The sequence below is a fragment of the Oncorhynchus masou genome, chromosome 29 (genome assembly GCF_036934945.1).
Source record: "Oncorhynchus masou masou isolate Uvic2021 chromosome 29, UVic_Omas_1.1, whole genome shotgun sequence".
Classification (NCBI taxonomy): Eukaryota; Metazoa; Chordata; class Actinopteri; order Salmoniformes; family Salmonidae; genus Oncorhynchus; species Oncorhynchus masou.
Window position 1 is genome coordinate 42,704,503 of NC_088240.1, and position 24,972 is coordinate 42,729,474.

Consider the following 24,972-nt stretch of genomic DNA (forward strand, 5'->3'; position numbering starts at 1 on the left):
ATTATTTGGTTTTCCCTCCACAAAAAATATGCTCAAAATGAACGGCTTAAAATCAGTCATGCTGTACTGCATTGATAATTACAACCATATAGTGGCTAACAGTTGACTCATTTGGCAATGTATCCTAACCTTTTCTTCTATAGGTGATTCGGACCACTGGCTTCATGAAGGGACTCTATGCAGAGACTGAGATGAAGTCAGACAATGTCAAGGTAAGACATTTTCTCCATTTGATCACTTTGGAGGAATTTGTGAAACACCAGAACAGACTGAAATCTTGAAGGCCCCTAATTGTTATACTGCACTGTGACATATCTAATGAGTAATTGTCATTAGTCATTTTAAAATAAATTATACATAGCCTAGCTCTTAAGGTGTCCGTGTGCTTCCCAACTAGAACAGTTCGTTCATATATTATGCCAAAATTGTGATGTTTTGGTCTTCGGATTGTGATGTTTTGGTCATCGGGTGGTCTTGTTCACAACAATTTCGGAGTCGAAGTCAAAGCCCCTTCATTGGTCAACAGTAGGGTTGGTTGTCATTCAACAATAGATGACCCGTTTACATGAAGAAAAATAATTACTTGGGAAATACTACATCAAACATCTTAGTTAGATCTCCAATGCAAAAACGTCAACTCAAAATAAGACAGATCCTTTATCTTACATTAATTCTGACTTATTTGAGGAAGTGTGTACTGGCTACGGCGTCTCAAAATGGACAAACAGTGCTATTGCTGCTTTTTTTTCTCACTTTTCAAGCAAAGGTCTTCTTTAAGTGTGCGAGCAGACTCGTTTCGGCTAGCTGAGTTCGACTAGGTGCCAGCCAAACCGAAGCATGTAGAAACCTTTAGGCCTGTTTCATACAGTGATTGCCCTGTGAGCTAGGAATGAATCAAACTCACTATATGATTAGCCGGGGCCTTTTTAACACTAAGTGGATAGATATCATCTCACTGAAGTGTGCTTCTGCCCATACTTATGTGTGTGTGCATCACTTCCAGCACCCTGCTTGGGTGTGGAAAAGCATCCAGCCATTACATGACATGATTAGTGTAACCCAAAACGGCTTGTGTAGTTATATAACCTGTAAGTCAAAATGCACTCGCACGTCTGAGCTATCTTTTTTTGCAGGTGCATGGTAACAGTTGAATAAAATGAGAGAAATGTTGAAACCCGCACACTGCTCTTGATAGTATCACTGCTCTTTAATAAGCTTTACGTATCGCCTCAATTCTCTGATGAAGTCCGTGAGGCCGACTCGTAAAGCTTATTAAAGAGCAGTGATACTATCAAGAGCAGTGTGCATGTTTCTTCTTTTTTCTCGTAGTTATATAACCTAAAACTCTCAGTACTAGAGTGGGCTGTGACTCAGGCCGTATCAGAGGTGGTGTAACGTCACACTGCTGTGTTATCACACCACTGACTGACCTGGGATCAGTATCAGGGTCAGATTCTTAGCGAGGCAACCATCTTCTCACCCAATAGGGCAGGAGACTGTAAACCCATAGGGTGGCCTCGTCTGTCCTCTTATCTGACCTTAGATCAGTTTGAGAGACCACTTGTAATTTTTGGAGCTGGCACATACAATTTAGAAGAGTAAACCCATACTCACCCACATAATTACAGACATGCAACCTGTGTCGAGATCAGTTTTCAGGTGCTTTTCTCTCCAACTGGCCTTAGGTCAGTATGAGAGTCTAGCCTAAGAACAGTAGGTAGATGTGGTAAGAGGAGAATAGAAACCCAGAGAGGGAACAAGGTAGGGCTGTCCCCGACCAAAACAATATGTTGGTTGAATGATTTGGTATAAAAAACAAACAAATGTCTATTTACCCTATGTGTTTTAATAAAATCAACAATATGCTTTTAGCTTACATTTTGATGAAATAAGTCAAATGCCTCTAGGGCGCCAGACATCTAGAATACAAGAAGAAAAAAAACTTAACCTGACCCAGCTATTCTCCTCCCACTCGTGCTAGCTTTCACAGTTTCTGCCATTACTCTCCTGAAATGACCAGTAATGGGCTACACGTGGAGTCGGCAACCTTTCTCATGTGGAATGCCAATGTATCTTACCATTTCTTCCAATCTACATGCCAGTTATGATTTTCACATGCAAATTTTCATGAAAGTTTAATTTAAAATAGTTTAAAAAGAAAAACCCTTGAATGAGTAGGTGTGTCCAAACATTTGACTGGTACTGTAAATTGAATATAAATTGTAACTTCTAATTACTACCGCAAAGATGGCCGCCAGTCCACCCAACGTCGAAATGTCAACTTAATTAAATGGTCATGCATGTTCAAATATCTAAAAATCTATAATAAAAAATAAAAAATGTTTATTTCACCTTTATTTAACTAGGCAAGTCAGTTAAGAACAAATTCTTATATACAATGACGGTCTACTTCAATAGGTTTCCTATTGGGGATTGACAGTATAATTCAAAACTAATGATATTCCCATTTCAAGTCAACATGCTCAGATTCATGGACCTCCAACAGTCTTTGTAATACCATTTGAAGGTTTACATTTCAATCCCATTTCAGTACATTTATCAGCCAAAACATGACACCCACCCTGTATTCAAGATCATGTTGTCTCGATCGATGGCAGGCACAACACAGGCACAACACAACCTCCGATAGGATCAAATAGGGTCTAAGCTGCAACATATGCGAATATGAAGACAATCAGAGTTGATGCACTTTCTAAGGATAAATTAACGATTTTACTAAACAATAAATTATAAAATGGTTTAAGTTTTTACATTATATAATCCTCAACCATTTTTACATTTTCCAGTTATGAAGACATGGATGTCTCATGGTATCGGTCAACTTTGAGCACCTATGTGTAGGGAAGGCTTCATTCTAATCAAACCTGGTGCTGTTAAAATGGATTTACCTAGCAGGATGCATAATGAAAGGGGACACACACAATGCCTGTAATTGGCTGGCAGCACCTGAAAGGGACACCTATCAATCAATCACCTTTATTTATAAAGCCCTTTTTACATGGGCAGATGTCATTTGGGGCGGCATGGTAGCCTAGTGGTTAGAGTGTTGGACTAGTAACCGGAAGGTTGCAAGTTCAAACCCCCGAGCTGACAAGGTACAAATCTGTCATTCTGCCCCTGAGCAAGACAGTTAACCCACTGTTCCTAGACCGTCATTGAAAATAAGAATTTGTTCTTTAACTGACTTGCCTAGTTAAATAAAGGTAAAATAAAAGTGCTATACAGAAACCCAGCCTAAAACCTCAAACAGCATGCAATGCAGATGTAGAAGCATGGTGGCAAGGAAAAACTCCCTAGAAAGGCAGGAACCTAGGAAGGAACCCAGAGAGGAACCAGGCTCTGAGGGGTGGCCAGTCCTCTTCCTGCTGTGCCAGATGGAGATTATAAGAGTACATGGCCGTTAAGGCCAGATTGTTCTTCAAGATGTTCAAACATTCATAGATGACCAGCAGGGTCAAATAATAATCAGTGGTTGTGGAGGGTGCATCAGGTCTGTACCTCAAGAGTAAATGTCAGTTGGCTTTTCATAGCCAAGCATTCTGAGGTTGAGACAGCCGGTGCAGTAGAGCGAGAGAGAGCGAGAGAGAGTCGAAAACAGCAAGGTAGCATGTCCGGTAAATAGTTCAAGGTTCCATAGCTGCAGGCAGAACAGTTGAAACTGGACCAGGTGGACTGGGGACAGCCAGGAGTCATCAGGCCAGGTAGTCCATAGGCATGGTCCTTCAGTGGTTCCTCAACAGAAAGTTTGGAGATTATGCTGCAGGACTTGGAGGTATTCTGTGGTTTAGTACGGTTCCCTGCGTCACTGCTTCATTGCTCCAGACCAGCGCAAGGGGAGTTAGAGCACTGATTATGCGTTTGGGTCCCAAGGCGCTAATGTGTGTCTCTAACTGACAATGAATGGGCAACATAAACCAAGTAGAAACTGATAATTGTGCACGACTTCAATACTGTATTTCTATGAACTGAATGATGAGGATGAAGGTGATTGAATTTAGAACAATAGTGTAAGTGAAAAATACACTTATTTTTTATTTATTTCTACTCCTCAGTATTACTTACTAAAACTGTTACCCTTAAGGTTTTTATTCTAAGAGAAATGAAAATGTGCAATTATATTCCATGATATTCTTAAGATATGTGTTGACTGAATATAATCAAGTGATGTCTGCTAAATAATCAAGTTGATGGCGCAGTCATATAGCCTCAGCACCTACATAAAGCTGAGTGACTCACTCATTCATGGCTTTGGAGCAAAAAAATAAGTAGCAATGTTCTTTCTGATAAACTTGAATAAATAAATGTTTTGGATATCCTGACTTGGACACCATGTATTATAATAGTCGATTATGGGCTATTAGCAGGACAAAACACTCTTGCCAACACCTCTGTAGTTTGATGCTTTGTGCAAGGCAATTGATCAGCCTTAAAATCTTTGTGGATGGGGCCTCCCGAGTGGCGCAGCAGTCTAAGACACTGCATCGCAGCACTGCGTTGCTACAAATGCTGGTTCGATACCCGTGCCGGCCGTGACCGGGAGATCATCGAGACTATGGTGGCTTTTGGTTTTTCTCCCTCTAAAAACAGAAATAAATAATTGTAAATAACACACTGGCTTTATTTACAAATTAGTAAGAATGTCTCACTCCATGTTCAAGAATGGCCTTTTTCTCGCTCACTTTAGGTTATTTGAAAACAAAATAATCTCCAAAATGTTGTTATTTTATAAACAAAGTTAATTAATTAATAATAATAACTTCAAATTATATAAAAGCCCATTAGATATTCTCACAGATATATTATTAACCCTGTTTTTCACAAGCATAGCAGGCTGTGAATTCAGCAAAAAAAAAAGTTTCTAGGATGGGCTGTTAGCAGGATATTGGCATATTAGCATATATTTGTCATGGCTCCCGAGTGGCAAACAATGGGGTTGCCTTGCAGTTATCCAGCTTTATCCACTGAGATAGTGGTGAGCGTGCGAGGTTCAAGGCACGGGACGGGCCGCAGAGCAGTGCACAGAAGACGGACCTAGCCCATGGGGAAGGGAGGAGAAGGAAGGGGGTGAACCCACACCCCACCCCACCGGGTAGCACAGAGGGACACTTTAAGGGGCATTGCACTAATAATGGCGCAGACTAGGAATACATTCCCACTGTTCTTCGAGCCAGTCTGCACGTTCAAACTAAAACAATGTTAATGGCGTGGAAAATGTCCCTTATATATGAATTCGGAGGGCAGAAATGATTAAATATTAAAGCATTAGACCTCTCACCAAAGGCTTCTCATTAACCCTTTCTTTTTGATACTTTTTGAAAGCGACATTTTATCTTGCTATCAAGCAAATTACTCTGAACAAGTATTGACTTAGCCTACAGTAGGCTACACTACTTTTTTATCTACTGTAGACCTGTTTTTCCCCACCAATCAACGCACATAGGAATAGACAAAGATAATTGAATTGACAGTGATTTTATGAGAGTAATCCGATCAAAATGATTTTGTCACTGAATTTATTATGTACTAATCATATGTGTTAAACATGTTACTTTTGTAGTCTAGGCCAATTAATTGTTCTAATATTATATACGCATTATATTCTGGCCCCACTGACTTGGCTCAGGAAAAAAACAGACAGGATATAACCCCACCCACTTTGCCAAAGTACAGCCCCCACAACACTAGAGGGATATCATCAACCACCAACTTACTACCCTTAGACCAGGCTGAGTATAGCCCATGAAGATCTCCTACACTGCAAAAGCCAGAGGGGGTGCAAAACCGGACAGGAAATCACGTAGGCTCAATCCACTCATGTGGCGCACCCCTCCTAGGGACGGCATGGAAGAGCACTAGCAAGCCAGTGACTCAGCCCCCGTAATAGGGTCAGAAGCAGAGAATCCCATTGGATGGAGGGGCGCCGGCCAGGCAGAGACATCAAGGGCAGTTCGTTGCTCCAGTGCCTTGCCGTTAACCTTCGCACTCCTGGGCCAGACTACACTCAATCATTGGACATACTGAAGAGATGACTCTTTAATAAAGACTTAAAGGTTGAGACCGAGTCTGCGTCTCTTACATGGATAGGCAGATTATTCTATAAAAATGTAGCTCTATAGGAGAAGGCCTTGCCTCCAGATGTTTGCGTAGAAATTCTAGAGAGAATAAGGAGGTCTGCATCTTGTGATCGTAGCGTACGTGTAGGTATGTACGGCAGGACCAATTCGGACAGATAGTTAGGAGAAAGCTCATGTAATGCTTTGTAGGTTAGCAGTAAAACCTTAAAATCAGCCCTAGCCTTAACAGGAAGCCAGTGTAGAGAGGCTGGCACTGGAGCATTGGTTTTAGTCAAGATTCTGGCAGCTGTGTTTAGCACTAACTGAAGTTTATTTAGTGCTTTATCCAGGTAGCCCGAAAGTAGAGGATTGTAGTAGTCTAGTCTGGAAGTGAAAAAAGATGGATTTGCTTTTCTGCCAAATTTTGTGACACAAAGTTTCAGATTTTTGCAATGTTACGAGATGTAAAAAAGCTGTCCTTGAAAATTCTTGATATGTTCGTCAAAAGAGAGATCAGGATCCAGAGTAATGCAGAGGACCTTAAGTTTTATTTGGGACGACTGTACAACCATCAAGATTAATTGTCAGATCCAACAGCAGATCTCTTTGTTTCTTGGGACTTAGAACTAGCATTTCTGTTTTGTCTTAGTTTAAAAGTAAAACATTTGCCGCCATCCACGCTAACCACAAGGCAGACAGTGGTTAGAGCGTTGGACTAGTAACTGAAAGGTTGCAAGATCGGATCCCCAAGCTGACAAGGTAAAAATCTGTCGTTCTGCCTCTGAACAAGGCAGTTAACCCACTGTTCCTAGGCCGACATTTAAAATAAGAATTTGTTCTTAACTAACTTTCTTAGTTAAATAAAGGTAAAACAAAAAAAATCATAATCTCCAACACAGGCTTCCAGGGTAGTTTTTTGTTTTTTTTAAGTGTTATTTCTTACATTAGTACCCCAGGTCATCTTAGGTTTCATTACATACAGTCGAGAAGAACTACTGTATATAAGATCAGCGTCAACTCACCATCAGTACGACCAAGAATATGTTTTTCGCGACGCGGATCCTGTGTTCTGCTTTACAAACAGGACAACGGAATGGATCGCATGCAGCGACCCAAAAAAACGACTCAGAAAAAGAGGGAAACGAGGCGGTCTTCTGGTCAGACTACGGAGACGGGCACATTGTGCCCCACTTCCTAGCATTCTTCTTGCCAATGTCCAGTCTCTTGACAACAAGGTTGATGAAATCCGAGCAAGGGTAGCATTCCAGAGGGACATCAAAGACTGTAATGTTCTTTGCTTCACGGAAACATGGCTCACTGGAGAGACGCTATCCGAAGCGGTGCAGCCAACGGGTTTCTCCACGCATCGCGCCGACAGAAACAAACACCTTTCTGGTAAGAAGAGGGGTGGGGGTGTATGCCTTATGGCTAACGAGGCATGGTGCGATGAAAGAAACATACAGGAACCCAAATCCTTCTGTTCACCTGATTTAGAATTCCTCACAATCAAATGTAGACCGCATTATCTACCAAGAGAATTCTCTTCGATTATAATCACAGCCGTATATATCCCCCCAAGCAGACACATCGATGGCTCTGAACGAACTTTATTTAACTCTTTGCAAACTGGAAACCATTTATCCGGAGGCTGCATTCATTGTTGCTGGGGATTTTAACAAGGCTAATCTGAAAACAAGACTCCCTAAATTTTATTAGCATATCGATTGCGCAACCAGGGGTGGAAAAACCTTGGATCACTGTTACTCTAACTTCCGCGACGCATATAAGGCCCTGCCCCGCCCCCCTTTCGGAAAAGCTGACCACGACTCCATTTTGCTGATACCTGCCTACAGACAAAAATTAAAAAAAGAAGCTCCCACGCTGAGGTCTGTCCAACGCTGGTCCGACCAAGCTGACTCCACACTCCAAGACTGCTTCCATCACGTGGACTGGGACATGTTTCGTATTGCGTCAGATAACAACATTGACGAATACGCTGATTCGGTGTGTGAGTTCATTAGAACGTGCGTTGAAGATGTCATTCCCATAGCAACGATTAAAACATTCCCTAACCAGAAACCTTGGATTGATGGCAGCATTCGCGTGAAACTGAAAGCGCGAACCACTGCTTTCAATCAGGGCAAGGTGTCTGGTTACATGACTGAATACAAACAGTGCAGCTATTCCCTCCGTAAGGCTATCAAACAAGCTAAGCGTCAGTACAGAGACAAAGTAGAATCTCAATTCAACGGCTCAGACACAAGAGGCATGTGGCAGGGTCTACAGTCAATCACGGACTACAGGAAGAAATCCAGCCCAGTCACGGAGCAGGATGTCTTGCTCCCAGGCAGACTAAATAACTTTTTTGCCCGCTTTGAGGACAATACAGTGCCACTGACACGGCCTGCAACGGAAACATGCGGTCTCTCCTTCACTGCAGCCGAGGTGAGTAAAACATTTAAACGTGTTAACCCTCGCAAGGCTGCAGGCCCAGACGGCATCCCCAGCCGCGCCCTCAGAGCATGCGCAGACCAGCTGGCTGGTGTGTTTACGGACATATTCAATCAATCCCTATACCAGTCTGCTGTTCCCACATGCTTCAAGAGGGCCACCATTGTTCCTGTTCCCAAGAAAGCTAAGGTAACTGAGCTAAACGACTACCGCCCCGTAGCACTCACTTCCGTCATCATGAAGTGCTTTGAGAGACTAGTCAAGGACCATATCACCTCCACCCTACCTGACACCCTAGACCCACTCCAATTTGCTTACCGCCCAAATAGGTCCACAGACAATGCAATCTCAACCACACTGCACACTGCCCTAACCCATCTGGACAAGAGGAATACCTATGTGAGAATGCTGTTCATCGACTACAGCTCGGCATTCAACACCATAGTACCCTCCAAGCTCGTCATCAAGCTCGAGACCCTGGGTCTCGACCCCGCCCTGTGCAACTGGGTACTGGACTTCCTGACGGGCCGCCCCCAGGTGGTGAGGGTAGGTAACAACATCTCCTCCCCGCTGATCCTCAACACTGGGGCCCCACAAGGGTGCATTCTGAGCCCTCTCCTGTACTCCCTGTTCACCCACGACTGCGTGGCCACGCACGCCTCCAACTCAATCATCAAGTTTGCGGACGACACAACAGTGGTAGGCTTGATTACCAACAACGACGAGACGGCCTACAGGGAGGAGGTGAGGGCCCTCGGAGTGTGGTGTCAGGAAAATAACCTCACACTCAACGTCAACAAAACTAAGGAGAAGATTGTGGACTTCAGGAAACAGCAGAGGGAACACCCTCCTATCCACATCGATGGAACAGTAGTGGAGAGAGTAGCAAGTTTTAAGTTCCTCGGCATACACATCACAGACAAACTGAATTGGTCCACTCACACAGACAGCATCGTGAAGAAGGCGCAGCAGCGCCTCTTCAACCTCAGGAGGCTGAAGAAATTCGGCTTGTCACCAAAAGCACTCACAAACTTCTACAGATGCATAATCGAGAGCATCCTGGCAGGCTGTATCACCGCTTGGTACGGCAACTGCTCCGCCCTCAACCGCAAGGCTCTCCAGAGGGTAGTGAGGTCTGCACAACGCATCACCGGGGGCAAACTACCTGCCCTCCAGGACACCTACACCACCTGATGTTACAGGAAGGCCATAAAGATCATCAAGGACATCAACCACCCGAGCCACTGCCTGTTCACCCCGCTATCATCCAGAAGGCGAGGTCAGTACAGGTGCATCAAAGCTGGGACCGAGAGACTGAAAAACAGCTTCTATCTCAAGGCCATCAGACTGTTAAACAGCCACCACTAACATTGAGTGGCTGCTGCCAACACACTGACACTGACTCAACTCCAGCCACTTTAATAATGGGAATTGATGGGAAATGATGTAAATATATCACTAGCCACTTTAAACAATGCTACCTTATATAATGTTACTTACCCTACATTATTCATCTCATATGCATACGTATATACTGTACTCTATATCATTGACTGCATCCTTATGTAATACATGTATCACTAGCCACTTTAACTATGCCACTTTGTTTACATACTCATCTCATATGTATCTACTGTACTCGATACCATCTACTGTATCTTGCCTATGCTGCTCTGTACCATCACTCATTCATATATCCTTATGTACATATGCTTTATCCCCTTACACTGTGTATAAGACAGTAGTTTAGGAATTGTTAGTTAGATTACTTGTTGGTTATTACTGCATTGTCGGAACTAGAAGCACAAGCATTTCGCTACACTCGCATTAACATCTGCTAACCATGTGTATGTGACAAATAAAATTTGATTTGATTTAGGCAATTTTGGGGTTTCATCGAAATGTACAGCTGTGTGTTGTCAGTATAGCAGTGAAAGTTGACATTGTGTTTCCGAATGAAATCACCAAGAGGTAAAATATATATTGAAAACAATAGTGGTCTTAAAATGGAACCATGAGGAACACTGAAACTTACAATTGAATTGTCAGAGAACAAACCATCCACAGAGAAACTGATATCTTTCCGTCAGATAAGATCTAAACCAGGCAAGAACTTGTCCTTATTGACCAATTAGGGTTTCCAGTCTCTCCAAAAGAATGTGGTGATTGATGGTGTCAAAAGCAGCACTAAGGTCTTGGGGCACGGGGACAGATGCAGACCCGTGGTCTGACACCATTAAGGTATTTTACCACATTCACGAGTGCAGTCCCAGTGCTATGATGGGGTCTAAAACCAGACTGAAGCATTTCATATACAATATGTGTCTTCTGGAAGGCAATGAGTTGCTGCCCAACAGCTTTTTCCCCAAAACATTTAAAGGTATAGGAGTTATTTATTTTTTTTATTTCAAGGTCAAAGGTATGGCTTTTTAATGACAGGTTTTATTACTGCCACTTTTAGTGAGTTAGGTACACATACAGAGGATAGGGAGTCATTTACGTTCGACATAGGAGGGCCAAGCACAGGAAGCAGCTCTTTCAGTAGTTTAGTTGGAATAAGGTCCATATATGCAGCTGTTAGGGTTAGAGGCCATGACTATTTTCATGAATATGTTAAGAGAGACAGGATTAAGAAAATTGATAGTCTCTGTTGATCCTAGGTCCTGGCAGTTCTGTGCAGACTCAGGACAACTGAGCTTTGGAGAAATACGCAGATTTAAAGAGTCTGTAATTTGCTTTCTAATGATCATGATCTTTTCGTCGAAGAAGTTTGAATTCATCACTGCTGAAATGAAAGCCACCCTCTCTTGTGGAACGCTGCATTTTAGTTAGCTTTGCGATAGTGTCAAAAATACATTTCGGATTGTTCTTATTCTCCTCAATTAGGTTGGAATAATAGGATGATCGAGCAGCCGTGAGGGCTCTTCGATGTTACACGGTGCTGTCTTTCCAAGCTAGTCGGAAGACTTCGTTTGGTGGAGCGTCTTTCCAGTTTTCTTCAGTGCTCTGGTATTTTCTGTATTCCAGGGAGCTAATTTCTTGTGACAATTGTTTTGTTTTTAGGGGTGCGACTGTACTCTTGGCTTTGGCCCGTTCACCTCTCTTTTCTTTCAGGCCTGAATATCAGCTGTGTTGTGAAGTACAGGGCCTGGAGAGCTCAGGGGCTGAATGGATTTAGAGCTTGTTATACGTTAAGTTAGTGGCCAGCTTAATGTTACACTGTTGGCATGGAGCTTAGGTTGTGGTCTCAACTGTGCTTATCTGGAAATGGATAACAGATGAGGTCACCGTTTTGGAATGGTCTGTGCAGCGCAACACCCTTAGTTCCATTTGTGCGTTGGCACGTAACTATACAATGTTGAGAATTCCCTCAAGTGCACATGGTGAAGAGGGGTTTCACACAAGCATGTCTGCATAAACTCTCCGGTGGTCTCTGGTGTACTCTGATATTAATGGATGATCCACTCAAGAAAACCGATGCAAAGAAACCGGTCGAAGCAGTTTTGTTATGCTAACCTCAGAGGAAAAAACAAAAACATTCCCATTAGACGGTCTTCCTAAAGTCGTTGTTCTCACTCTTTCTTTCAATCCCTCTCAATTCCTCTCTCCTGCAGGATAAGGATGCTAAGATAGCGTTCCTGCAGAAGGCCCTAGATGTGGTGATGCTGGTGAACGGCGAGCCCCTCTCGGTCAAGCCAGCGCGCATTGTAGCCGGCCATGAGCCTGAGAGGACCAACGAGCTGCTACAGGCCATCGCCAAGTGCTGCCTCAACAAGGTCTGTTTGCTTGGAAAGACTCATGTACATGTGTAACGGAGTACATGTGTAACAGAGTTACAAATTGGTAACTTTTGTATAGCTCAGTTGGTTCACACGTTGTCAAGGAGGGTGGTCATGTGTGTTGCGATGCAGAGGGTGAGCACGGTTTGAGCATGGTATGGGGACAGAGACAGTGGAGAAAGTTAAACTGTACATTGGCATCTGTTTCACATGCGCACGCCTGTAACTCCAAGACATACACCCTCACAGACAGACAGACAGACGCATGTGCACGCGCACAGATTGTCATACACATGCAACCAAATTTGCAGACACGTTTGTGTGCAATTGTAGCGCAATCTTCAGTCCACAACATCCAAAGTTGCCAAGAAATGAAATATTTTACATAGCCACAGCCGCAAAGAAAAGTGAAAAGGTAGCTCTTGCTGCAAACATTATGAGCATATGTTTGTGCATTTCAGTGGCTGTCACCTATCAACACACAAACCAAATGCTCCAGATAAGGCCATGCATGTTTACACACACTAATGATGCTTGTGGGTGACATCTGAAGAGGATCAATTACAGTCTAGCACATTTTAATTGGACCCTGAAGACAGCCAGTTCGAATAAAGGGCTTCAAGCTCAGGGGATCTTTGCCATGCCTCCCGAAGGGTCTCGTCATGACAACTGTTCACATGCATGTAAACTAGCTAGCTAGCACAACATTTAATTATAACAAGGACCACAATGGGAATACATTTCGACTTGATTGTGTTTTTAATCCTCTATAATTGATGTATCGTTGTACTCAAATGGCTGCGGCAACTATGTTAGACATTTCTAATAAAATTAATTCAATTCATTATGAACAGACAGATGGACAGGTCATTCTACTCAAAGATTGATGTGTGATAGTGATGTGCACTCCTTCTACAATGCATTACTTTGAAAAATGTTCAATCCCAATAAACAAAGTTAAAGACAAGATATAGATATTGTAGAAAGGACTATCTGCGTTGACCCTATCTTGCACTGACTCTATGCATACTCAAGTCTATACACACTATATACACTGAGTGTACAAACACTGAGTGTACAAACATTAGGAACACCTCTTTCCATGACAGTCTGACCAGGTGAAAGCTATAATCCCTTATTAATGTCACTTGTTATATCCACTTCAATCTGTGTAGATGAAGGGGAGGAGACAGGTTAAAGAATGATTTTTAAGACTTGAGACATGGATTGTGTGTATGTGCCATTCAAAGGGTGAATGGGCAAGATAAAATATTTAAGTGCCTTTGAACGGGATATGGTAGTCGGTGCCAGGCGCACCGGTGTCAAGAACTGCAATGATGCATTGGAGTCAACATGGGCCAACATCTGTGTGGAATGCGTTCGACACCTGAGGGCAGAAGTGAATGCCTTTATGTACATACTGTATCTACCTCAAATACCGCATACCCTTGCATGTTGGTCTGGTACTGGTACTCTCTGTATATAGCTTACTATTTGTGTTACTATTTTATCATACTTTTTTTTTACTCTGCATCATTGGTTAAGGCTCGTAAGCAAGAATTTCACGGTATCGTCTACACCTGTTGTATTTGGAGCATGTGATAAATACATTTTGATTTGAAAGTGAGTTGACAATCACATCTGTCCCCTGTGTCATGTCGTCCCCAGCTGTCCAGTGAGGAGGCGGTGAAGCGGGTGCTGGCCGGGGACAAGCTGGACCCCAAGGGGAAGGCCAGCTCCTCCCGGTCCCAGGACAAGGAGAACAGGGAGGGACGAGAGCGCCAACGAGACCAAGTGGTGAGACCAGGGGCTCCATCCACAAAGCCTCTCAAAGTGAAATGCTGATATAGTATCAGGTCCCAACCTGTCCATATAATCTTATTAATTATGATCTCAAAGGCTAAACTGGTCCTAGATAAGCAATACTACTCTGAGATGCTTTACGAATACAGCCCAGACACACACAATTCCGACTGGACAGGATATATTCCGATCAGACTTTATTGGGACAGTGAAGCAAAGATTTTATATTTTGCTCTCTACTCCATCATTTTGGATTTAAGTATTTCCATAGATATCGGTGTTACTGTTTTAGAAATGAAAGCACTTCATGTATATAGTTCCCTCCATTTGAAGAGGTCATAGGTATTTGGACAAATTCACTTGTGTATTAAAGTAGTCGAAAGTGTAGTGTTTGGTCCCATATTCATAGCACGCAATGACTACATCAACCTTGTGACTACGAACTTGTTGGATGCATTTCCAGTTTGTTTTGGTTGTTTTGAATGATGATGATCATACCCCACAAAAAAAATGCTTGACTCCCCATTTCATTGGTAATAATGAGAGGTTAGCATGTTTTATTGTAGCCTCTGAATGGCATCTCACTCATCATTATTCATGGTTTTTCTTAATCATGGCATTATCAGGATTAATTTAGAAGTGTTCAGAAACCTCTTATCTACTCACTTATAGAAAGTTACTCCAGTCATCATTCACCATTCAGTTACTATTGGGCAAAACATAAAACAAACTGCAAATGCATCCAACGAGCGAGTAGTCACAACCTTGATGTACTGGGTGCTAGGAATTTGGGACCAAATACACTAAGTGAATTTGTCCAAACACTTATGACAAAGCAATTTCGTGAAAATAACCTCAAATAAAAGGTGACGTTCTGTACTGTTGCCTCATATGAAACGTTTGATCTCAAATCCAAAATGCTGGCGTGTAGAGAGAGCCACATGTAACATTTTACCTTCACTGTACGTAGGGGAGTGTACATTAGCTTAGTGAAATTCTAGAAATTAGTCACCATCGTTTAAAAAAATGTAAATTCAATTATTGTTTTGTATGTAACTTCAACCTCTAACGTAAAGGTTTGTCATACAGGGCTAATGTTTGCCTGGTGCCACTGTGTTTTGAGGGTGTCCCTATGGTCACATTAATGTATCTGTGTGTATGTACGCTTTTGTGTGTATATGCTTTGCTATATATGTGTGTGTTTCTCCAGGAGAAGGCGATCCGAGAGCACAGCGCCGGGGGTTGGGAGCAGAAGGACCCAGACCTGCCCAAAGAGCAAGAGGGCAGACGGGGCGACAAGGAAAAGGAGCGCCACCGCGAGAGAGAAAGGTCAAAAAAGAGCCGCGATCGAGACCGTACCAAAGACCGTGGCAAGGACAAGAGCCGGGACCGAGAGTGGGACAAAGACAATGAAAGAGAGAAAGACCGAGAACGAGACAAGGAGAGTGAGAGGGACAGAGACAGAGACAGGGAAAAGAGCAAAGACAAGGAGTCGCACAGAGGGAGAGATCGAGAGAGGGATAAGGAGAAAAATTTAGACCGGGATAAACGGCGAGAGAAGGAGAGAGAGCTCAGACACAAACAGGGGGAGGAGAAAACCAAAGTGCCAGAGAAGGGTGACAAAAAGGTAGAGTATGTCTGTCATTCTGTGGCTTTGTGCCAAATGGTCCTCAATATAACAGTGGCCGCAACAATGCCTCTATGAGATCCTGAGGTGTGTGTGTGTGTGTGTGTGTTTAGGCCAGAGTGTCAGAGGACACAAAACACAGACCACATCAAGAGGAGCCCAGTAAAACTGCCAAACCTGAACCAGCGGTAAGCTTTAAATGACTCCAACCCACTTTCTCTCCAATGAGCAGTATCTACTATTGCATTTTCATTTTCATATTCAACCAATGCCTACATTTCTCATGCCAGTCCTTTCCATGGTTGTATTTTTGCTACATGTTCATGTTAAGTCTAGTTTGGGAAATGAATGTAATCAGTACATTATGAAAGTGACTGGTCATTCGTTAACATCGTACAGTACATAGCAACAAGTCCCATTGAAGACGAGCAAAACACAACAACATAAATAACGTTTTTACAGTTTGGCAGTTGCAATAGCACATGAATGTGTGAGGTCAACCCATGACATTTAAAAATGTCTGATTTTTCATTATATTAATGGAGGATATTAAGGTTAAGACTTGCAGTATGTAGAAGAGTGTTGATAAGGGATTGATTTTAAGGGTTCACCTATTACCCGGGGCAAGTGAACTAAGCATTCCTGAAAGTTGAGCATGCTTTGAGGTTGCCCGATTGGGCAGGTGATAAAAAAATAAAATAAAAGTGAAAACAACCAAACTACAAAGAATTATAGTAGCCTAAAACTGATCTTTCCGATTCCTCACCATTGTTTAAGTGAAAGACACAATTTATGGCATTAATGGCAGTCGGGCAAATTATCCCAGCTATGAGAACTTTTTTACTGATGATGACCCAAATAAAAGGGATTCCTGTACTTATCTTTCTGATTCCTCCACTATGTGTAGGTGAAAGGAAATATGCCACTTCTGTGTGTAAATAGCTCATTTATATGTGAACATGAACTTTGGCCTCCTGAGGTGATGCCCTTTAGAATTTTATTTATTTTTTTAATTTCAAATATAAATTGGTTAAAATTGTGACACGTTTGGGACCAACTCCATATTAAAGCCCATGATTTTGAAATGAGATGTTCGACATGCAGGTGTCCACATACTTTTGGTCATGGAGTGTAAGTCTATTTCCGGAATCCGTAGTCCCAAAGTCCATGATATTTCAAAATAGTTCTGATAGATTTTGAGATCAAAATGTAATCAATGTCCACATGTGTGACACATTTTTCTTATTAAAGAACGACCCAGCATTTGGTCACCATTGTGCGGGGGAGGGTTCTCTTACAAATGAGAAAGAACGGAAGACATTGCTGGACACCTGTTCTGGACAGATTGTGAGTTTTATCAAAAATATTTATCAAAATATTGCACTTTTCTGCCATTACCATAAAAAGGGGCAAATTCCTTAGTCCTTTGGTGTGACATCTTTTGAATGTATAATTGAAAATAATAATTAATTGTAAGTATAAATAGCAATGAAAATAGGTGTGGTGAAATCAAATGGTAAGCTTACTGTTAACAATAAAGCCAATCCAGCCTGAGATTTCCACAGGCATGACAACTTTTTTCCCTTGGTGTGACTTGAAGATGGTGACACACCAGAGGAAATGGCTGTCACCCTGGGGGACATAACCTATTAATAAACTTCTGTAATTGCCTTTTTAGATGTATTTCTCATCAAATAACACCTATTTGTATTAGACTTATCCTGTATAAATGTTGATCATTTTAAGTGGTTCTGAGTGCAATATTTACATTTTCATTCTCCCACGTCTGGTTTCTCACACCCTGCAGGTGACCATTGCTCAGGCAACCTCTGTGTCTCTCTCTACCGGCTGGGCAGGGTCTGGTTATTTTACCTGGCCCTAGTGATGGCTCAGGCCGATATTGGGGACTGGCTGTGATGCCTCAAAGTCCTGGTTTTCACTCCCTGCATTAGACCATCCATCCTCTTGATCCCTCTCTGTCAAATCACTTTCACTCCCACTGACCGATTGGCATATGTAGTACCCCTGGGAGGGCCCCCATTGGCAGAGCCTCTTTTTTGAAGACTATTCACCCTGCCTCCTATACGCCCCAGTCGGTCTTACTCTGAGTGTCTCAGTTTTCCTCCGATGGTTTTCCAGTGATGGTTCTCCGCATGGCACGCCAGTGCAGTGATGCCTGGAACGGGGGTCACCCTATTACCCGCCAACATCAGAGATACGTTGTGTTTTTCAAACCATGTCATTGGCTCCATTGTACAGTATACTCCCTCAAACGGAACACCTGTCAAGCCGTGCCTCGGCTCCTATGGCTCCCACTGCATCAGCTGTCAGGGCCTCCCCCTCGGTGCGCATGGGTCAGACCCAAAATCAATGTTGTCTACTCTCAGGCACCACAGATGCTCTTGGTGACTTTATAGCCTCGACTGGTGACGTACTGACATGTAATTCAAATGTCTGCCCTGTCAGCTTTCAATGGTACTTTCTGTGCATACAATTGTGACCACGGGTAACGGGGAAACAGGGTTTGATTCTGGGTAGGGAGCCTAAGAAACGGCTACCACATCCACGGAAGGCACTAGGTGTGCAAATTACCCATTCCTGACCCTGGGAGGTAGTGATAAAAAAATAACTATACAGGAGTCCATTTTTTAATTATTATTATTTTTATACATTTGAGTCATTTATCTCATCCAGAGTGACTTACATGAGCAATTGGGGTTAAGTGCCTTGCTCAAGGGCACATCCGACAGCTTGTTCACCTAGTCGGCTCAGGGATTCGAACTAGCGACCTTTCAGTTAATTTGACTGCCTGTTGTATATTGTCCATCGGTGTGATATAATGTCCTATGGAGTGACGCCAATCGATAAAGGGTGAATAAAAGGTGTTTTGAACTAAATGTAAAAATGAAGCATGAGGCAAGCAACGGCTTAATACGCAAGTAAACTAAGGACAAATTCATTGAATGAAATGGTTAATTAAGTTTGATTAAAAAAATTCAATCAAATTTTGTTTAGACATAGTTTATTGCAACTATATGTTTTTACTTTCATTTTAGAATAATAATTTGTTCACTTTTGTTTTGGCCTTAGCAACGACCCTTATGTCAATTCCTTGTTTATGCTCCCATTTATAACCTTGCCCCATCACCGTGTGTGTGTCATGGCCTTAATGCATTTGTTCTCTCACCTTCAACCCCAAGGCTGAAGATGATGAACAGGAGGTAGCTACATGCCTAATAGTAATGTAGTTGCTCTGAATGCATTTGTGTTAGCATAGATGCTAATTTGCTCGCTCGCTTCATTTCACTTCAAGGGCTCTTACTCCTTGCTTGTTGCTAGGATAGAACACATTCGGGTTTTTTTCTGCAACTTTGACCAAGACAGCTGTCATCTGCAGCGCTCTGCATTCATTGAGAGATTAGTTATATTTAGCACACGCTTGGTTCGTGAGAGTTTCCAGTCTATTGCTTTATCTTCTGTTTTCAACTCCAACATTTCAGTAGAATGTCATCATTATTTGTCTATGCTAGCCTATATTTGCTAAAAAAATAAATAAATAGAAACTTAATTTATACTTGCGAAGACAAACCATGGCACATATGTTTTAGGTGGTCATAAGACTGCTGTTGTTTTTTTGTGTGTAGAATAACTTCAGGAGCTCAGCAATAATGATGGCTCTACCCTGCTCAACTCTTAAGGGCGCACCTCACACATTTGTATCTTTCTCTACAATACCACCAGAGATGGAGAAGAAATCGACACATTTTCTGAGATGGATATAGGCTACTGCTACGTCCATGAGCTGATGTTGAATATGCTTTAGTTGTGTGGCACAGATTTGACTGAGCTAAGATGGAACCCATGTAGTACCACATGGTCATAGGTTAGGACTAGGGTGCCATCCATAGAAATAGAAAAGTGGGCCAATATAACATATTAGACTGGCTAATATAGTCTATTTCTATGCTGCTATTAGTGTGATAATGGTTCATTCTGTGCTTCTGTGCTACCGCTGGAATTATCCACCGAAGCCTATTGAAGATGCATCTGAAGAGGTATCCTTCCTTTGCCTCTATTGCTAGAGCTATTTAGCAGATTCAGAACTGTGTAGCACTCGCTAGTGCAGCATGGCTGCCTGATATAGGTTCACCTACTTTAACATAGCGCTGTGAGCATCTTCAGTAGTTTGTTTGGCTGTCTTAGCGTAACTTGTCATTCCATGCTCTAGAAAAAAATTATAATAATCATAGCAGCTTGGTTTTCCTACTGTTTTACTTGCTTTGTAGCCCCCCTCGGTGGAAGGTTTGGACATAGGTCTGCATTCAGATATTTACTCAACGCTGTCTTTCTCTGTTTGTAGACAGCGGAAGTCACATACAAGCAGGTAACCTCTTATTTTTAAAGAGGGGCTGCCTGTGTCCTCCTTTTCCTACGAATGACCCTGCATGTGTGCATGTTTATAAGTGTGTACGCATGCTCTCCATCCGAAATGGGACACACTTACCCAGTCATCTTCCCCTCCCATCTCCTCTCCTCAGTCTGACAGTCCAGCCAGAATACCTCGGCCTTCATCTGCCAAGGGGCAGAGGCGCTGGCCCAAAGCAGGAGCCCAACAAGGTAACCCCAAGCACCCCTCAACCCCTACGGCCTCTCGCTAAAGTCATTCTTCTTTTTACACCATATATGAATAGATATAAATAATTGTTCTGTTTCCTCTTTTCCAGAAGAGTTTGACAGTGAAGGTGAGTATTTTTCTCACTGCACCAACGGTGCTGGAGTTTGTTCCCCATTTAGTAGTCCAGGTGGACATTTCTATACGTCTCTGTTCTAAAAGCCCTAGCCGTCAGTATTTCTAGTTCTTGCCATCAAGTTCATCGGCTGTTCCAATAAAACGTGTTAGAAGGGGTGTTCTCATGTCAGCATCATGTTGTAGATGGAGACACTCCGTTGGCACAGAGGCCGGTTCCCCTGGAGAACGGAGATGCCACAGACGCAGTGCCAGCCCACATGGCCCACAGGTCTGTACTCTGTGTGTGTGTGTGTGTGTGTGTGTGTGTGTGTGTGTGTGTGTGTGTGTGTGTGTGTGTGTGTGTGTGTGTGTGTGTGTGTTGACAGCTTACTAAGTAAATTAGCAGGGTTTGAGGGCACTGCTCGATTTGCACATTCAGCAACAATGGAAACGGTCTCTCCCGTAACCTCACAACATTGAACCGTTTTTCTGCCCATTTCCTCTGTGTGTGACCGAAAAAGTTGTGTAACATGCAGCAATGTGCGTTTGCATGCTACAGCTCTCCATTCACTGACGCAAATCCTCCACTTACTCCTTGATCAACCGCAACATCTCAGCTGGAGTACTCGCTCTTTACACCACAACAAATTGCTCCGCTAGTCCCCACTTATCATTTTCTCAGTGTAACGTCAAACGCGTGACTGTCCCATGGTGGAATAACTGACTGACTGAATGAGAGTGAGTGTTGTCGACTGTTGGGGGCCAGTAGAGCAGCAGGGTTTCTCAACTCTAGTCCTGGGAACCTCTGTATGTTCAGGTTCTCACTACAACCAAATACAGCCATTAGACTCTGGTCTATTTTATTTTATTATTCCAACTAAATACAGTAACTTTGTACCCTGTCCTGTTCCTGTCTACCGGTCTTTGAATATTTGTGATTATTTGAACATATGATTCTCAGTGTCTCTTGGTTAAATGGTTATATTTAACCATCCAAACAGATGACTAATTATTGGTAATCAATTAGGGAAGAATATAGCGTACATAGCGGGTCCCCGGGAACAGTTTTGAGAAGCACTGTAAATGAGGCTATTGGTGAAAGAGTTGCTTTACTGGCTGGCTGATCATTAGTGTGGACCGTCTTATCTCCCCAACAGGAGGATACCTCGGCCCAGCAGCGCCCGGCCCGCCCCTCCTCGGGTCAAGAGGCAGGAGAGCTACACTGACGTGACCCCAGCTGAAAGGTGACTTCCCCTCATACCTTTTTACTTCCTGTGCCACTATGAATCATACAGTAGTAAGCATAGAAGCTCTGTATTTAGCAGTGCACAGCATTTTGGAGCTTTTCTAAATATATGATGTAGAACAAACATGCCATTCTGACATGTAGATTTAGGAGTCACATCAGCTCTATTTGTGACATTTCTATCTGCTACGTTCCACAGTGTTTACCTACGGAACCAGGCTGAGAAAATGTTGTACTTTGCTCCATAGCCTCCTTCCTCTAAATTGTGTGTATGTGTGTGTAAGGCTGACCAGTGCCAAGCCCCCGGCGGCCGTCATCACGGAGGGGAAGAAGCTTTCTGAGGATGAAGATGAACAGTTTGTGGTGTTGGAGGCTGCCCCTCTTCGCCCCGACATGCCCGAGATGGTGAGAGAGCACATATGTACAGTACCTTCGGAAAGTATTCAGTCCTCTTAACTTTTTCCACATTTTGTTACGCTACAGCCTTATTCTAAAATGGATTAAATAGTTTTTACTCCATAATGACAAATCCAAACAGGTTTTTAGAATTTGTTGCTAATTTATAAGTAATGTAAAACTATCACATTTACTCAGTACTTTTGTTGAAGCACCTTTCGGCAGCGATTACAGCATCAAGTCTTCATGGGTATGACGCTACAAGCTTGGCACACGTGCATTTGGGGAGTTTCTCCCAGTCTTCTCTGCAGATCCTCTCAAGCTCTGTCAGGTTGGATGTGGGGCGTTGCTGCACAGCTATTTTCAGTTCTCTCCAGAGATGGTTCAAGTCCGGGCTCTGGCTGGGCCACTCCAGGACATTCAGAGACTTGTCCCGAAGCCACACCTGCGTTGTCTTGGCTTAGGGTCATTTTCCTGTTGGAAGGTGATCCTTCACCCCAGTCTGAGGTCCTGGGCGCTCTGGAGCAGGTTTTCATCAAGAATCTCTCTGTACTTTACTCCATTCATTTCTTCCTCGATCCTGACTAGTCTCCCAGTCCCTGCTACCGAAAAACATCCCCCACAGATGCTGCCACCACCATTCTTCACCGTAGGAATGGTGCCAGTTTTCCTCCAGACATGACGCTTGGCATTCAAGCCAGAGTTCAATCTTGGTTTCATCAGACCAGAGAATCTTTAGGTGCCTTTTGGCAAACTCCAAGTGGGCTGTGCCTTTTATTGAGGAGTGGCTTCCATCTGGCCACTACCATAAAGGACTGATTGGTGGAGTGCTGCAGAGATTGTTGTTTTTCTGGAAAGGTCTCCTATGTCCACAGAGGAACTCTGGAGCTCTGTCAGAATGACCATTGGGTTTTTGTTCACCTCCCTGACCAAGGCCCTTCTCCCCTCGATTGCTCAGTTTGGCGGGCCAGCCAGCTCTAGGAAGAGTCTTGGTGGTTCCAAACTTCCATTTTAAGATTGATTGAGGCCACTGTGTTCTTGGGGACCTCCAATGCTTGGTACACTTCCCCAGATCTGTGCCTCAACACAATCTGTCTTGGAGCTTGGACAATTCCTTCAACCTTGTGGCTTGGTTTTTGCTCTGACATGCACTGTCAACTGTGGGACCTTATATAGACAGGTGTTTGCCTTTCCAAATCCAATCAATTGAATTTACCACAGGTGGACTCCAATCAAGTTGAAGAAGCATCTCAAGGATGATCAATGGAAACAGGATGCACCTGAGCTCAATTTCGGGTCTCATAGCAAAGGGTCTGAATACTTATGGTATTTCTGTTTTGTTTTGTTTTTAATGCATTTGCACAAATTTCTAAATTGTTTTTGCTTTGTCATTATGGGGTATTGCGTGTAGATTGATGAGGAATTTTGTTTTATTTAATCCATTTTAGAATAAGGCTGTAACGTAACAAAATGTGTAAAAAGGAAAGGGGTTTGAATACTGTCCGACTGCACTGTAGGTCATTCAGGTTGCATTTGGTTGTGCTGTTCCCACGAGCATATACTGCACCTTATCTGTTCAAGAGAAGGCTGCAGCAGTGTTGGTCATTCAGCGTCTTACTTATGGTTTCTTCGCAATTTGGTCCTTCCACAGGAGCCAACAGTGGATCTCCAAGGCGATGAGAATCATGGTGAGCAATCCTACAAGCCAAACAATCACTCACATTTGACACTGTAGGTGCGTATAATTCTAGTACAAATTGCTAGACCTTTGGTCAGGGTTTGTATCCTAAGGAGCAGTCTGCAGTTGTTTATATCCATTTTCAGACTTTTATATTAATGATATACCGATTTGATTCCTGAAAAATATAACATATAAATAAACTGCATGTTTGATCTCATGAATGGTCAGTCCTTGCATCTTTACCTCTGTCAATGAATTTGAGTGGTCACATTTCTCAAGCCCCATTCCTCAGCTATTTACCAAAACAGTGGAGGGTTACCCACTTATTTGAACCTCAGATTGCCACTTTAAGGATGGTTAAACATGGCCTTTTTTCATCCCCAGGTGGGCTGGTGAAAAAAATCCTTGAAACCAAGAAAGACTTTGAAACATCACCATCATCTCCAAAGTCCCAAGACCAGGTAAAATGTCAATGGTGTCCTACAGATGTAGTGATCTTGATCTCCACTAGAGGGCAATGCAATGACAGCATAACGAACGACTGTGTTCCCAGCATTTGGCTCTCTCATTCCTCTCCCATGACTCAATTCTAGACATTTTACTACCTCTCACTACCACACACCGTTATTTCTCGACATTCAGTATCTTACGCATGTGGGGTTGCAAAACCCCACAGCATACAGTCTATTAGCTAAAGAAAGAATCTTGCAAATGGAGTGACAAAGTTTGCAAAATTGCAAAAAACATTGAACATTTTGATCTCCTCAGTGGAGCTAGAAAAACAGCATCATGCGGGTTGATTACATCAGGGAGAATGAAGATTAAGTCAGCAAAAAATCTCCACCTCTTTGTTGTAATTTAATGTGGTTGTTTCTCATTTTATGTTTTGGAAGTGTTTTTGGCCTCAAAAATGCATCCAAATTAGGCTTATCTAGCTCAATGTCTCAACAACCAGTTTGAGAGAAAGTATGTTTTATTTTCTTCTGTCTAGTTCACATGCCTAATGAATACATTTGATCATTATAATGGAAAATAGATTTCAATCGGCTGCACCGATTTTACACCAGCTGAATCATTTTAAAGAGACAAAAGCAATAACGTGGATTTGACTAAATCTACTTAACTACATTTCCTTTCTGGTGTGATTTAAGTCTTCCTCAGAAAACAAAATCTTCCTTTTTTGGGG

At 42.7% G+C, this 24,972-nt stretch overlaps 1 protein-coding gene across 7 annotated transcripts in view; it reads left to right on the plus strand.

Moving 5' to 3' along the window:
• Positions 1-24,972, plus strand: part of LOC135519806 (TRAF3-interacting protein 1-like) — a 46,558-nt gene that overhangs the window by 7,374 nt on the left and 14,212 nt on the right. For 3 of the 7 annotated variants that reach the window (XR_010452315.1, XR_010452316.1, XM_064945015.1), the window contains exons 2-14: positions 144-212; positions 12,140-12,301; positions 13,973-14,101; positions 15,318-15,734; positions 15,848-15,922; positions 16,986-17,081; positions 20,273-20,351; positions 20,459-20,476; positions 20,668-20,752; positions 21,621-21,707; positions 21,994-22,114; positions 23,757-23,793; positions 24,171-24,247. Coding sequence is in view for 5 of the 7 variants with exons in the window: in XM_064945015.1 (XP_064801087.1) it covers positions 144-212; positions 12,140-12,301; positions 13,973-14,101; positions 15,318-15,734; positions 15,848-15,922; positions 16,986-17,081; positions 20,273-20,351; positions 20,459-20,476; positions 20,668-20,752; positions 21,621-21,707; positions 21,994-22,114; positions 23,757-23,793; positions 24,171-24,247 (1,452 nt within the window). In the remaining 2 variants the exon portion in view is untranslated. Of the gene's footprint in view, positions 1-143; positions 213-12,139; positions 12,302-13,972; positions 14,102-15,317; positions 15,735-15,847; positions 15,923-16,985; positions 17,082-20,094; positions 20,119-20,272; positions 20,352-20,458; positions 20,477-20,667; positions 20,753-21,620; positions 21,708-21,993; positions 22,115-23,756; positions 23,794-24,170; positions 24,248-24,972 lie in introns of all 7 variants that reach the window. The other 4 variants (XM_064945016.1, XM_064945017.1, XM_064945019.1 and 1 more) reach the window with 4 other exon arrangements.